Consider the following 15263-nt stretch of genomic DNA (forward strand, 5'->3'; position numbering starts at 1 on the left):
GGTGTTTATTATTCTTATTGTTGTAATCTCCAGGTTTAGAATGACTTGTTTCTTATTAATTTGCACTTTAAAAAGTGTATGTGTCGTTCAGGGCTGCCTACCTAATGGTTCTGCTGAAGAATAATATTCTTAAAACTTAGTTTTCCTCCATCACTTTTCTTTAAATATATCCTAAAAAAAGATGTCCTTTTCTTATACAGCTGCTGTTGACAAAGGAGATGACAGAAGACCTACCAAAAAGCCCATATTCAGTAGTTCTCAGGTAAAAAAATCCACCCTCACATTTTACAAGATATTCACATTTCTGTACATAAGTATTTGTATACGTTTTTCAAATATGATATGTGATTATTTGGGGAGATGAACATGGCTTTGAAGCTCATATAATTATTGTATAACTTTAACAAGCACATTTATTGACTTCCCTGTACAGAGAAATGTTTCTTTACAACATGCTGAGATTCAACCTCAGAACCTCAAGAGAGTAGTAATTTATTGCATCTCTTTTGCTGCTTCTCTAGGCTACTGCTGTGTAAAAACCCACTTTCTCAGTTGCAGAGCAAATGGTATGCTAGCGAGCAAATGGAGCTTATTCCCTTCATTCATGCCATTACTTACTTGTGATGTCATCCATCTTTGGAGAGACATTCTTGCAAGGGAATCTAACTCAATATATGGATGAGGAGAGAGGGGAAAATATATTCAGCTGTGTGTTTGATTACATTTGATAATCATTTAACCATTAGAACAGAAATATTTGGTAAATGAGGGTGACCTGAAGCTTGTGCTTTATTTTGAGGTGGGGGAATTCCACCTGTTCCTTTCAAAAACATTCATCTTGATAATGCACTAGTATACCTTCAGTGGTCTTTTGCATTTTACACATGGAATCTACGTATATAAAAGTGAAATACCACTCATACATCATCACAAAATCCCCACAACCATAAAGCCTACAAATTTGAAATTTGGCACATACGTTCCTCTTGGCTTCTAGGTGCTCACTAAGAAAGGATTTTTCAAAACTACCATCAGAGCACTGGTATTTTGTATATTATTATTAAAATGCTCTGATGCTAAGGAGTTCTACTCCCCCTCCCCACCTGAAAAGAAATCTATTCCAAATGCAAAACACAAGCAGAGGAGAGGAGTTTCAGTTTTAAGTTCACAGCAGCAACCAGCTTTAGTACAGAACAGTTGAGCTAAGCCATGCCCAGGCTCCTTGCTGTCTCCTTGCTCACACAGCAAATACTGTTTCAGTTTCCAAACAGCCCTCAACTTTCACACACTGACAGGACACTAGCCAGATGAATACCGATGGATGCTGGTAGGCAGAGGCACAATTTTTCCCCTTTATTTTCCTCTCCAAAAACTAAGCCCAACCATATAGTTTCATAGCAAAGCACAGGTATTGAGATGGTTATTTTATAGTTTCTTCTAGCAGGGATGGCGAATTTTTGTCTTCCAAATGTGGTTGAACAGCGTCTCACATAATATTTAATCATTAGACAGGATAACTGGAACTGCTGGAATCTATAATTCAGCAACTTCCAGAGGACCTCATGTTCTTCCTCTTGAACATAGGAGACAGAAGAAGAAAAATGCGTTTCAACATTGAAAACATACTCCAGATTTAAAGACAGAATTCTTGATATGGGTTTACTTTCTGTTTATGAACCTGTTCTCTACTGAGAACTCTAATGGAAAGACTAGCTAGTTGTATTCTTGTAGTCAAAGTTTATTTTAAAATTGGGCTGAATGAATTTTTATATGTTATAATAATATACAGTATTACATATTGTAAATTTTTGCAACAAAATTCATTGCATATTAAAACAATACATAATTTTTCAAAAATTTAAAATATGCTATGATTAAGATTCGTGCTATAATGTATAAATGATTTTGTTAAATGGCAAATAACAATGATCCTTCCACACTTGATCATTTATTATATTTTTCTCCTGCCCTCTCCTTCAGTTAAACCGATGCTTTGATGGTACTTGTGCTCTAAAACAGACTGCTTGGGAAGCAAGTAAAAAGGAAAACTCTTGCGGTGATCCCTCTGCTAATAAGGATAAAATGAAATCTGATACGTTAGGAGCATCTGGACACACCTCAGCTACCAATCGAAATAGCAATAATAAAGCTTTGAAGCATGATGATTTAAAGGGGAAAGACAGTAAAAAAGCAGTTTGTAAGCTGATGAAGGAATCCAAAATAGGAGAGAAAATGCCTTCACCCAAGGCTAGAGCGGTTATAAAGCCCAAAGTTGAAAATAATGGAAATGCTAAGAATGAAACATTGTTGGCCAAACAAGATTCTGACCGGCCATTACCTTCTAGCGGGCACAAAAATGCAGGAAGCAGCAAAACGTCAAAAAACCAAGAAGGTAAAACAACAGGTGCCCGCCCCAAAGTATCTGCAGGAGTCTCAAATGTACAAATTAAAGCAAAACCTGTGAAGAAGGCAGTTGGAAAGGAATCTCCTCTCATGAGCACAGATACTGTAAGCAAATCAACCAATTCAAGTCCAGATCTGCGGATGTCCATTGAAAAAGATGACCCCAAAGAGGAAAAAGCAGATGAGAGCAAAAAGCAGTCAGGTAATACCGTAATCAGAGAGTCCCTCTTAATTTGCTGCAGAGCTGAAAATTATCTTAAAATATTTTCTTTTTTTATTACTCTAGAAAGAGGTTTTAATTATTGCAATTGTTTTTTATGTTTAATTCACAAATATAAATGGCAATAGAAAACATGGATGGGCTCTTAGAAAGTCTTTTTCAAACATACTGAAAGCTACATGAACATACTTTTCATTAGAGATAGAATACTTTTTTCTTGGTATATCAATCAAATAAATAAGAGAGGTTTTTTTAAATCTTAATCATTACTAGATATTATTGAATAGGAATAATTTCAATGCTCGAAGGATTTTTGGATGATCAGTGTTTGTAACATGAATAGGAAAAGGGTTAAAGCTTGTTCGTACATGTTTATACACGATTTATATGGTCCTCCAGAGTTCCATATCTTGACGTGGATGGCTATATCGATTTATTAAATAAATCAGAATGTACACATACAAACTCTTTCGCATACACACACACACACACGCACTGGTTAAAATATATACACTTTTAACAAAAGCTCATTGCTTTCTGAATTCTGTTTTTTATTATTTTATTATACAGCTTTAAAAATAAAATCTGGAACGAAGATGACTAATGGAGCACTTTCCAAAAAACATGTTAATGACCTTGAGGCTAATAGTCCAACAAACAGGTGCGTTAAAAAGAACATTATTTGTTTTTCATGTGCTAGGATTTTAAATCCCTAGTGAAAATAAATCAAGTTTACCTGGTAGAAACATGTGTTTGATTCCATGTGTTTCAGTCATGTTTTAACTAAAAAAAAGATAACTCTCTTTATATATAGTTAGAGCACAAAATCAATGGCTATATGGAGCCTCTCTTTAAATGCAGATTTATGCACTCCTTTCTTATTTATCATTTAAAAATCTAAAGATTGCTGAGCTCTTTCAAAATTTAGTCAGCCATTTGGTTAGGGACTAAAGTTTGACAATAATTGGAAGGCTACAGCTTTATTCAGGTCTTTAAACTTGCAAATAAAACGAAGTATCTGATAATTTCAGTATTACAAAGAAATGTACTGGGAAAAGCAACAATGAACATATACAACAAGCAGTTGTGAAGAAAAGGGGAAATGAAGCTGGCAGTTCAGTGCCTCAGCAGAAGACAAAGAATATTGCTAATGCTACAAAAAGCCAAGGTGAATTTAAGTTGACTATGATTTGACTATGTTTTCTATTTTGGAATTTTTGTTCACAATGGTCTAACAACTGAACGTATATTTTGTGAGTATAAAGTTCTTAGTTAAGAACCAAGGGGATGCGTTCCAAGGTAGCAGCCATTGTATTGGTACCTATTAAAAATTGGGGAGATTGTGGCTATGTGGCACAATGGATATTCTTTAAAAATTACCATTGTGATTCCATGACAACTGCATTCTATGCAGCAAAGCATAATAATTACAGATACAGTTGTAGTATTTTCTCAGGTCCGTAAGAATGTATATTTCATCACATAGGAGGTGATGAAACCAATAAATAAGAGCAACTTTGAACAAAAAAACTATTCATGTAAAAATAATTATGTATTTTTACATACTTTTTTAAAAAATATATTTTAATGTGACAACTGTACTACTTGAATTACTAATTTAATTTCAAACATGTGTTCAGGGGTTTGGTTTTTTGAAAGATTATTTGGGAATCAAATCAAGAATGCTGGGCCAAAGCAAATTCCAATTTTTTTCTCTCTTGGATCCCCAAGGAGCTTGCTCCCAATATCCTGTTGTCTTAAATACACTCTCCTTTGCCTTTGTCTACTCTCCTTTGTCCCTAAAATGCCATTGTCAGTCATCTCGTGCTATGAGATGATTTAGACCAGGAGTTCCCATTGGTATAGACATCATCTGACATACTTTACCTTCTCATATCGATCCCTCTGTCTGTTTTCTATTCTTACAAACACATTGATATAAAGAAACTATTGAAAAAATAGCTTTTAGCCCTGGTGGCTTTTCAACTGGAATCTTTATATTAGGATTCATAAAGCATAGTGTATATTGCTCAAAAAGATAATTATTAATTATACCTATATTTTGGTCCAGTACCTGCTAATTCTTTTGAATATGAAATATTGATTTGCTTTGTCTGTTTGAACATCCTTTTTTCCTGGTCTTTGTCTCTTTCCCCCCCTTCTTGGAGAGGGAATATAAAATATTACTGTTTTCGCCCACTGATAATTTATTGGTTCTTTTGATATATGTGTTGTCTTTATAAGAAACTTTTTGAATGTAATGTAACATAAGTCTAATATGTTGCCTTTTTAGGTCTACAGGGAGATTTGTCAAATCAACTTAAGGCTGCTCTTTCTCCAAAACAGAATGAAGAGAATGGTATGACACAAGATATGACACTAACTTCACTGAAGAAAAAAGCTAAATCTTCACAAGCAACCTCAGTTAAAGCTACTGCAAAAATAATAACAACCAAAACCCAAACTCATTCAAAGAAAAGTGAAATGACAAACAATAAGGAACAAAAACAGAAAACTGTTCTAAAACTTCCATCAGGCCAGAAGCCTCACAGAAGCGAATCATCACTTCCAAAGAACGTACTTGGGGAAGAGCAAAAGAATTCAGATCTTAAACTTGAACACCCTCCTTTGGAAGATCAACCATGTGGAAATCACAAATTCAATCCAGAGGACAAAAATGACAGTGGAACATCTTTACTTGAATTACAAAAGCAGAATATACTTACTTTGGGAAAAAATATTCCCTTTGAAGAAGTGGCTTGCAAGAGAGATTTGGGGCTTTCTTGTGTTTCAGAGTGGAACATGTCAATGAAGCACGATGAGGCAGCCAAACAAATTCATAAAAATGAGGATGATAAATCTCCCATAAATAAAAAGATGGAGCAATGTACCTTTGAATTGCATCCTGTTCAATGTCATGAGAGTATTGTATGTGGAAATATTAACCAAAATGCTACACACTTGACTTTAAATGAAATGGAAAAATGCAAAACACTTCCAGAATCTGTTGCTTGCCAGAATTTCTTAGAAACTTTAACAAAAAATGAGAGCCATTTGGTACAAGAAAAATCAACTGTCTATTTTGATACCTTGGAAGCCGAAAAGGATATTAGCCATGTGAATGGCTCATCACACAGGCTATCTGATGGTTCAAACTCTGAACAGGAAGAGAAAAAATCCTCTACTTTTAAAACCTTTGTGATAGATTCTGAAAGTGCTGATGAACTGTCTGATAAGTCTGCCTTGACTGACTCACAGTTGGCGACAGTGGAATCAGAGCCTGCTTCAAAATCTTACGTAGAGCAAGTGGCAGAAAAAGCCTCGTCTAAAGATACGGACACTACGGAAACTCCAGAAAGTCATGAAAATTCAGAAGCGCCATTTACCGATCAGTGGAATATAAGTTCCAGTGCGCTTGATCCAAAAGAAAGCCCTGAGTCAGATACTGGCAGTGCAACAACGTCATCGGATGATATCAAGCCCAGATCAGAAGACTATGACGCAGGAGGATCTCAGGATGATGAGGGATCAAATGAAAGGGGAATTTCAAAATGCAGTACTATGCTATGCCATGATTTCCTTGGCAGAAGCAGTAGTGATACAAGTACACCTGAAGAACTAAAAATGTATGATACAAGTCTAAGAATAGAAGTAAAAATGAAAAAAGAAAACTCTGAACACTTCCGGGTGATATCAACGAGCGATGAGGAAGTCCCTAGAAAAAAGCCTGAAACAACATGGTTGCGTCAGGGTGGAGAAAGACAAAGTGGATCCAGTGGTGGTAATACTAATTTTGCCGCCACACAATTTCCTCAAGAAGCTGATCAGGTCTCTTCTTCGGCGGATGAGACAGAGGAGGAAAAGTCTGAAAATGAAAACGCCATTGACAAAATGCCTCCACCAGAGGTTCCTGTTCAGCAGTTCCATGGGATAGTGAACCTAGCATTTGATGATGCAACGGAAAATGATATTGAAAGTCAAGAATTCTCTGCCACTAAAAATTTTAAGCGCTCCGTGTTACTGTCGGTGGATGAATGTGAAGAACTGGGATCTGATGATGGTGTAGAGGTTCATACTCCTCTGCAGTGTACTCTGGATGCTGCAACACCTTCCGATGTGTTTGATGGCATTTCCCACGAACCTCTCAACAAAACATTTTATTCAAGATATTCACTGGAGATTGAGGATGGGTTCCTGGATTGTAAGGGAGGGGACAAAGAAAAGATGCACAAAAATGAAAAGCCCTCTATAGACCCTCATGACAGTGATCAAACCGTAAAAGATACTTCAGTTACTTCAGTCACAGAGCAAACATGCTTGGAGAGAGCTGAGAAAATAGGAGACAGCCAACTTTCCGCAGAAGTCAAGTGTGAAGGAAGTAATGGCTTTCAGTGCAATAAACTTTTAGACAATGACACAAAAACTCAAGGAAGACCTTGTCACTTGGATCTTCATCAACATGATAATACTGACTTACAGAAGAACAGCTCTACAAAACCTGTAGATCCTTATAAGAGTCACTTCCTGGCTCAGGAAGGTAACGTGAAAGAGTCAGCATCCCCTGAATACACTGACACTGCTTTACTTGCAGGTAATGTACAGAAATAAAAAAAAGATTGTTAAATTCCTTGAAATATTAAGTATTAATGGAATATTAGAGTTAGAGCTGGGACTGAGTTTAAATTCTAGTAAATCCCTCGGGAATTTTATGCAGACTTCCTATAAAATTCATATTCTGAACAGTCAAGAATATGTTGTAGCTTGCAGTTCCTGTGGGAAGTTGGTAATGTTACCTTGGATAAAGTAAAGAGGAGGCTGCAGTTCTATCTTGAGCTTATTTTTTTTCCAGAAGGACATTAGCAGCTCATATATCCATTTGTTTGAAAAACTATATGATTCATAAATATACATACATACATATATATATATATATATATATATATAATCTATTAAAGTGGGATGTGCAATAAATTCGTTAATTTAAAGTGTTCCGGATTGTTAAACTGAATAGATATATTGATTACTACAGTTTCTGTTTTGCACAAAGTTGGGGATTAGTCTTGTACTGTTGTAATCAGTGGGGCGTTAACATTGACTTCAGAGGAAGCTAGTCTGCAACCTGAAATACTTTCAGGATATTCTTAAATTATGCTAGCTAGGAGAACATTTTTTAAGAAAGAGAAAGATTATGCTTAAGAAACCAACAAATACATCTAAATGTATGCTTGCTTCATATAGTTACTTCTTGTCTAGTTTTATGTTTCTTAAAACAGGAATTCAGCTCAATATCCCAATACATAAAGTGCACCTGAATATTTTTTTTTCCGTGTATCAAAACATTTAAAACAATTTGTGTTCTGAATGATATAATTGATCAAGTTGTAACTCTTCTTTTTGTTTGCTTGCTTGTTCTTGCTTGCAGCTATTCTTTGCATGTACAGTATACCTCTTTAAGTATAAGCTTATGGGAGCAGGGAAAATATTTGTTTTTGTCACCTTTGAAGATGACTTGGCTGAAGTCATTGTTCTCGGTGAACATGTCTTCCTTCTCTTTCCTTTTCTTCTTTTGTTCCACTTTCCTCCTTATACTCTAGTTCTTCCTATTTTAAGTTGCAGCTTTAGTGGTTTATAAATCCATGTGCATTAAATGTTGGTTTACACGACTTACCTCTTTCTGTATTAGAATTTTTTCTAATTCTGAAGGTACAGTATATTGTTAACTGCCAATGGTAACTTTATGTATAAGCCATATTTTGTTTCATTAATTTTTTTAAAATACATAACTTAAAAGCTACAATCTTTTGTGAACTTTGTATGCAGTTACATTTTCTTCTTACCACTTATTTGATTGTAATTGTTCTCCTGCACTGAATTAAGTAACCTGTACAGAAGCGCTACAAAGAAAGTCAAAACTTGTACAATTTTTACAATGTGTAGTATTATGAATTATTTCAGGAGACATAGATGATTGTGACAGATTGACACAAACCTGCATGTATGAGCATCGGCTTCCAAAACCCCTTTCTCCAATATACGAGATGGATGTTGGAGAAGCTTTTGAGCAGAGCATGGAGTCTGAAGTGAATTTTCTAGATATGGATTTTGAAGATCAACAGTTTGCCGAACAGGATTGGACTCTTCTCAGGCAATTGCTATCTGACCAGGAATCAAACTTGGACATCAAAAATTCTGTTCCTGAAGACCTTAACTTAGCACAGTATCTCATCAACCAAACACTATTTCTGGCGCGAGACACTTCACAACCTCAGGGTAAAGCACAGTTTGACACTTTCAGTAAGTGGACTGAATTAATATCTCCACTGGATGATTCTTCAGCAAGTCTTACAGTGGCAAGTTTTTCTTCAGAAGATTGTTCTTCCCCACATGGGGAGTGGACAATTCTTGAACTGGAAACTCATCATTAAGGTATCTGTTTGATACAGGACTCCTCTCTTTTTCTCTCCCTCCCTCTGCAAGTAAATATTTTGCAATATTTCCATATAATAACTGTTATATTGGTCAAGCATGAACAATCCAATTCTAAGTAAAATTTATTTGCAGGTAAAATCATTTAAGTGGATGTTTCTAAAAAGCAATTGCAGTCATTTTTGGTTTGTTTTTCTTGACTTCTTAGGAAGAATTCTGTATGGAAACAAAATCTTGGCTTTGTGTATTCTTACTTATCACTTAGTCATATCTTCCTGGATGTTCAGTGAATTAAAATAGGAATGCAAAAAAAGTCGTGCTACCAATTTTTTCTTGTATCATTCTGCATTTAATAGCTTCAAATAAGAAATTCACAGTGATTATGTCAAGATATGTGCTAACAGTATTTTAAATCCTAGGCACATATTTATGTTTGAATTTGCAGGAAAGTTTTGATGCAACCATTTCTGAATTTCTTTATAAATAGCAGCATGTAGGTTTGTTTTCTCTGACTTGTTTTTGTATTTTTTTTGTTCTGAAAACTTTCAATAAATTTTTAAATTGCTTAAAAATAAGGCTACACATAACTATTATTAGAATGTATGATAATACTTATTTTTAGAGAGAAAAACAGTGTTGTTAAAAGAGCATACAGTAATTTGCAGTTCTTCTTTTTGAAGAAAATGAAGGTGACTAGCAATTTTCAAGCAGGATGCATGTATGTCTCCCTTGGACTAGAATTGATAACTTTGCTACAGGAAATTGATCTGAGCAAGCGCAGGAACAAAGCAACATGGCTATCACATTTTTTTCATTAAACCTCTCTGAGTTTAAGTTTATTTGAAACTTAAATTCTTTTACCAGTACAATTTATTTGTAAGATGATTTTATGTTACTTTGCCTTCAGCATGTATGTTAATTCTTGACTGAGGGGAAACATTTTACTTAAACTAAAATTATTTGAGTCCAAGAGTTGAATCCAATTTCCTATTGCAAGAAAAAGCAAGAAAAAAAAACTTTATAGGGACTTCTTTTGGAACACCACTGAGGATGAAATTTGAAATCCAATTTTCTTATGGCAAGACATGTGCTTGGTGCCACATCTTGGAATTAGGTGTATTCTCCTCTTAATGTGGAAGATTATCTATTTCTTCTACAATATGCTGAATGCTCCCTGGGTCCACCGATTTATTCCCTTCTTATGGAACTCCTAGGCTTCCCTATGTTGCTATAGTGAAGTAATTGTAAACTATAGTATCCCAGTAGTGTATTTTTTTAGGAAATTGTAGGGAGATCTGTAGGTGGTCTTCATTGTAGTATTTGACATAGTAGTTGTATCACTTGGATGCATACATATCTGGGATGTATACATTTTTAAGTTCAACTGAACTTTAAAAAAACACAGGAACTAAATTTGGAACACTACAGACTAACTGAATATTATTACAGGAGGAAATAAGAACTAGACAGATAATGCAAACTTACAAATTTTAGATACTGTTTGTTAGGATTAGGATAATTTACAGGTTTGATCCATTCTCTTGAAGTATTCGTCACTTGTTCCCACAGAACCATATAATGCATTAGAACTCTAGTGCCTGATTGTCATCTTCTTTAGAGGCATTGTTTTATTCCTTCTTTCTATAGATTAGCATAGTTTGAATTTGATAGGTTCTTTTTTTCGTCAATGTCTTGAGCCTTTAGAGATGAAAATTCTATTATCGCTGGTTTCTGTGATCCAGAGTGGAATTGTATAGGTGTAAATTGCATTGTTCACAAATTCTTACCACATTCATACTGCTCCTCTTAGAGGATGGTTCATAGATTTATACTGAAGGGAACAAAGCAATGTTTCTCTATCTGCTGCTTGTTCAATTACATTGAAGAAAGTTTTTGAAGTGAGCTCAGATGATAATACTTTTTAACTAGTGGGTTATGCTTGTGACATACATATAGACCCATAAATATCCCATTGGTCTCCACTTCATGTACTGTGCAGCAAGGTACATAATTAAATTCTGTAAGTCAACAACACTCCACTCATTCTCACTTAGGAAATTCTACCTAGATATGAGAATTTACTACCACTCAGCTATGAAAGCTGGCTGGCAATTCATGTAGCCTCATCACTGAATTCCCAAACGTAAATCTTGACTGTTCCCACTTCAATTCGTAGATGGAGGCTGAGATGATTGAATATATCTTTTCCCACCTTTTCATCCGGTACAAATAATTGTAGCACAGGGATTAATGCCTTGAGCACTAAAACAAGGTTATTTTTTTCTGAACATTTTGGTTTTCCCAAGTCTGGTGCTATCTAGATAGTTTGGACTAGATTTCCACAAATTTCATGTCAGAGAAATCTGACTTAGGTGTTTCTGGACAACTCAACATATTTACACAACTGATACGGTTATACTAAATCCAAAAAAGCTCCTTGCATGTAGTAGAAACTAATTAAAGATATTACAGTGTACTGGTAATCTTACAGTGATAATGAGATAAAATGTGTGAAGCATTTCCAATACACAGTGCTTTATATACATTGAGTATTGTTATTTGAAAAGTCTGCTCTCAAATAATTGCGGGAGATGTAGGATATCCTAAGCCAGTATTAATACGCAGTAATAATTGCTTATTGATATAGATATCAACACAAAGGGGGAAAAGATTTAGAAACTGAAATGAGTCAGACTTGCCAGTTGAATAAATATTGTTTAAAATTACAGAATTAATTTAGAATCAATAAAATTATAAAATTATAATTTCTATGCCATGGAAGAGTTGATCTTTATTTCCAAAAGAATTTCAGCTCATTACAGAGTTTGCTTCCCTATTTTGAATGAGGATCATTCATATTGTATACTATAATATTTTTTTTCACAACTACTGTATAATTAAGTAGTTGTATAATATGGTTAAACATTGCAACAAATAGCAACACATAACATTTGTATTACAATTAGATCTAAGTTTCATTTTTTAAAATAACTTATTACCAAAAAAAATAGAAAAGAAATGGAAGAGCCAAGTTAAATCTTTTGAGAGAAGAGAAGAAAATATTCCTAAGCTTGAGCCCTAAAAAAGTATTCCAATTTCTACATATTTGGTACAAGTTTACAGATGCCACAAAATGGAAACCATTTAGCAATTCTTTCATTTTTGAAGTAAAATTCAAAGGAGCAAAGCTTTATACAGAACTATCAAATGTGGATCACCTAAATGACAAACTTGGGTAGGGGTGTTTTTTTTAAACAATATAGAATTTTTACTTTTTCTAAAAAATAAAAATATTTCTAAAAAATCCCTACAAACTCACAAGTGAAGAAAGATACACAAGGATAATACAAATGTACTCAATATGGAAAACCTTTACCAAGTTTACTTCATACAGCAAATAATACTATATTTGTAGGTGAAAATTAATATAGCTTGTGTCCAGTTTCCAATACAGGTAGTCCTCCACTTACAACAGTTCACTTAGTGACTGTTCAAAGTTACAACAGCACTGGAAAAAGTGACTTATGACCATTTTTCACACTTATGGCCGTTGCACATCCCCATGGCCATGTGATTCACATTCAGATACTTGACAACTGATTCACATTTATGATAGTTGCACTGTCCCGGGATCATGTTTTGCAATCTTCTGGCAAGCAAAGTCAATGGGAAGACCAGATTCACTTAACAACCATTTAACAACTGCAGTGATTCACTTAATAAATGTGACAAGAAAAGTTGCAAAATGGGGTAAAACTCACTTAAGAAATTTCTCACTTAGCAACATAAATTTTGGGCTGAATTGTCATCAAATGAGGGGACGTCATTTCTAACAAAAGGCAGAGTTTTCTTTATATTTGTAATTGTGCCTACTGATGATTCAGAGTTTGGTAGCTAAATTTTCATACCCCTACAATAGTGTTTTAATGGTATCAGAAAGTGCTTCTTTGCACCCAAGACCATTGCTCCCATTACACAAATTCTCATTCGGCAGTTTTAGTTAAAATATTGCAAAATAATCTCCAATCCTCTTATTTTTTTTCTGAGGGATCATCATTATTGCCCTTGGGTTGGCTCAGCTTGGATGGCTCATTTCACCTGGTGTGAATTAGTTAGCCAATAATCACAAAGGCGAGTAGGAACACATTAAAAACATATTTTCTGTAGGGAAGTCAAAAACTAAGGTTTGGGATTAGAGCCACAAATTAAGTGTAGCCTGCATGTCCTCACAGCAGCTTTAAATACTTAACAGATCTCATCAGAAGACATCTTCAGTTCTGATTGGTCGGATTAGATTTACCTCACCACACACCTTAGCTTTCTCCATCTCTGGGCAGATTTCCAAACTTCGTGGGGGCATCCAGTGATTTATGCTAACCTTCATTTGACCTTGGATAGTTTCCTTGCTCCGGCAGAGTTCTCTTTACTGTGGTGCCATCACTTGTGCCCAATTTTGCACAAATGGGAGTGCTTTCTGTCAGTAAAACTGTTTCCAAACTTAAGGTTACGCGCTTAGTCACTGAGAGGCATGCTAGGAGCCCCATTTCAAAACCAATGATTTTGCCCAGGACAAATTTTATTTAACTTAATTATATTTTGTCGTAATTAACCATCACTACTACAACTATTCTCCAGCCATTATGAATAATCTGCCCCTTCCATTGTGTACAAAAATGAGGGTTTTGTACTTTTTCGCTGTCTCAGGATCCCTGGAGATTCACTGTGTGCCTCTGTGTGAGTGGTAGACAGAAGTGCTGACTAGCTTGCTTCATACAATTAACAAAGGCATAGTTTGCTTAATTTCAGTTTGTTTAGATCATAATCATTATGAATGGGGGGAGGCTTAGTTTGCAATAAAACCCTATCAAAATCTATGCAGACCGCACTGTGAAAGCCCTTAACTTAGTACCTTCAGTGATCCGCTCAATTTTCTTCTACTAGCAAACCATTTTTTTTAAATAACTCCAGGCTTAGTCAGCAGGTTGCAAATCCAATTGAAACATTCTTCCACATGGTCTACCTACTTATTATTTGTCTCATTTCACTGGCACATCATATTTGATGAAATCCATCAGGAAGTTTCTGTTGATCAAAAACAGCAGTATGGAAAACTCAGCCCACGGCATTAGGCAGCCATGCTGGTTTTCTTCCCCATAAAATCCAATCCTTGGGCCCATCACACTTTCTCAGCCCAAGTCACCTCAGAGGGTGGATGTTGTGGGGGAAAATAAGGAGGAGGAAAGTGTGTTGGATAAGTTTGCTGCCTTGCATTATTTTTAAAAATAATAAAGGCACCCTATAAGTAAATAGAGGCCCCAAAACAATCCAATCTCCAGTTCCTTCTTAGCTGAATGGGAGGGATCCCAAATCGTGGCCTGACTTCCATTTTTAAAAAGGAACTGCCTCAAGCAGAAATAGGGATTAATGGATTACACTTAAGCCACTGCCTGTTATCAAAGACAAAACCGACCTTATACTGCATCATCTTTGGATTGTTTTCATTTATTTTTAATGTAAACCCTACCTCACTTTTTATTTGTGTTAACTAATGGTGCCTAACAGCCCTGTATTTATAAGTAAGTTGAACAGAGAATGGGAATGGATGGTGCTTGCTTTTTATTTCTCCACTCAGTGGCACTTTCTTGGCTGCATGTCAGACAGAATGAACCTGGGGAATTTCTGCCTGTCATTACTGCTGCTGATAGTAAGAGGAGGGTTTTTTTCATTAAGCTTCTATGTATGAATCCATTTAACCAGGCTCGGAAGTAGTGATTATTTCCACATTATCCAGTGAGCTTTAGGGCAGGGGTGTCAAACTTGTATCATCATGGCGGCATCACATTACGTACCAGGACTTTTTCTCCCTTTGCTAAACCAGGAGGGGGAAGGGCCAGCACGTGACGCATCCAGCCCACAGGCTGCGAGTTTGACATCCCTGCTTTAGGGACTAAACTATACTATAGTGTAGCCCCAGTCTTTGATTCATTTTACTGTGCCCCTTAACATCCTAACTGCAAGAGCAACATGGTCATGAGATATTAGTTACTCCACAAGAAGTTACTTTAATTCTGGATATGCAGATGTTTCTCACTTATTCAAGAGGCACTGCATTTCTCTCTCTAAGTAACACCACCATGCTTGTCAAAATCCAGAGAAACTTGCTCCTAAACTCATTTAAAATTGTGGCAGCAATGATTTTTTTTGTTTGTGTTGC

General features: G+C 35.5%; 1 protein-coding gene across 2 annotated transcripts in view; it reads left to right on the forward strand.

Annotated features, from left to right (window-relative positions):
- Positions 1-9614, forward strand: part of BTBD8 (BTB domain containing 8) — a 39858-nt gene extending 30244 nt beyond the window's left edge. The window contains exons 13-18 of one of the 2 annotated variants that reach the window (XM_026700318.2): positions 201-262; positions 1981-2605; positions 3194-3284; positions 3655-3791; positions 4917-7214; positions 8579-9614. In XM_026700318.2, the coding sequence (XP_026556103.2) occupies positions 201-262; positions 1981-2605; positions 3194-3284; positions 3655-3791; positions 4917-7214; positions 8579-9048 (3683 nt within the window). In that variant the 3' untranslated portion in view covers positions 9049-9614. Of the gene's footprint in view, positions 1-200; positions 263-1980; positions 2606-3193; positions 3285-3654; positions 3792-4916; positions 7215-8045; positions 8203-8578 lie in introns of those variants that run through there. The other variant, XM_087930160.1, reaches the window with a different exon arrangement.
- The last annotated feature ends 5649 nt before the right edge of the window (positions 9615-15263 follow it).

This window comes from Pseudonaja textilis, chromosome 3, assembly GCF_049901715.1.
Source record: "Pseudonaja textilis isolate UNSWEBS1 chromosome 3, rPseTex1.2, whole genome shotgun sequence".
NCBI classification, from domain to species: Eukaryota; Metazoa; Chordata; class Lepidosauria; order Squamata; family Elapidae; genus Pseudonaja; species Pseudonaja textilis.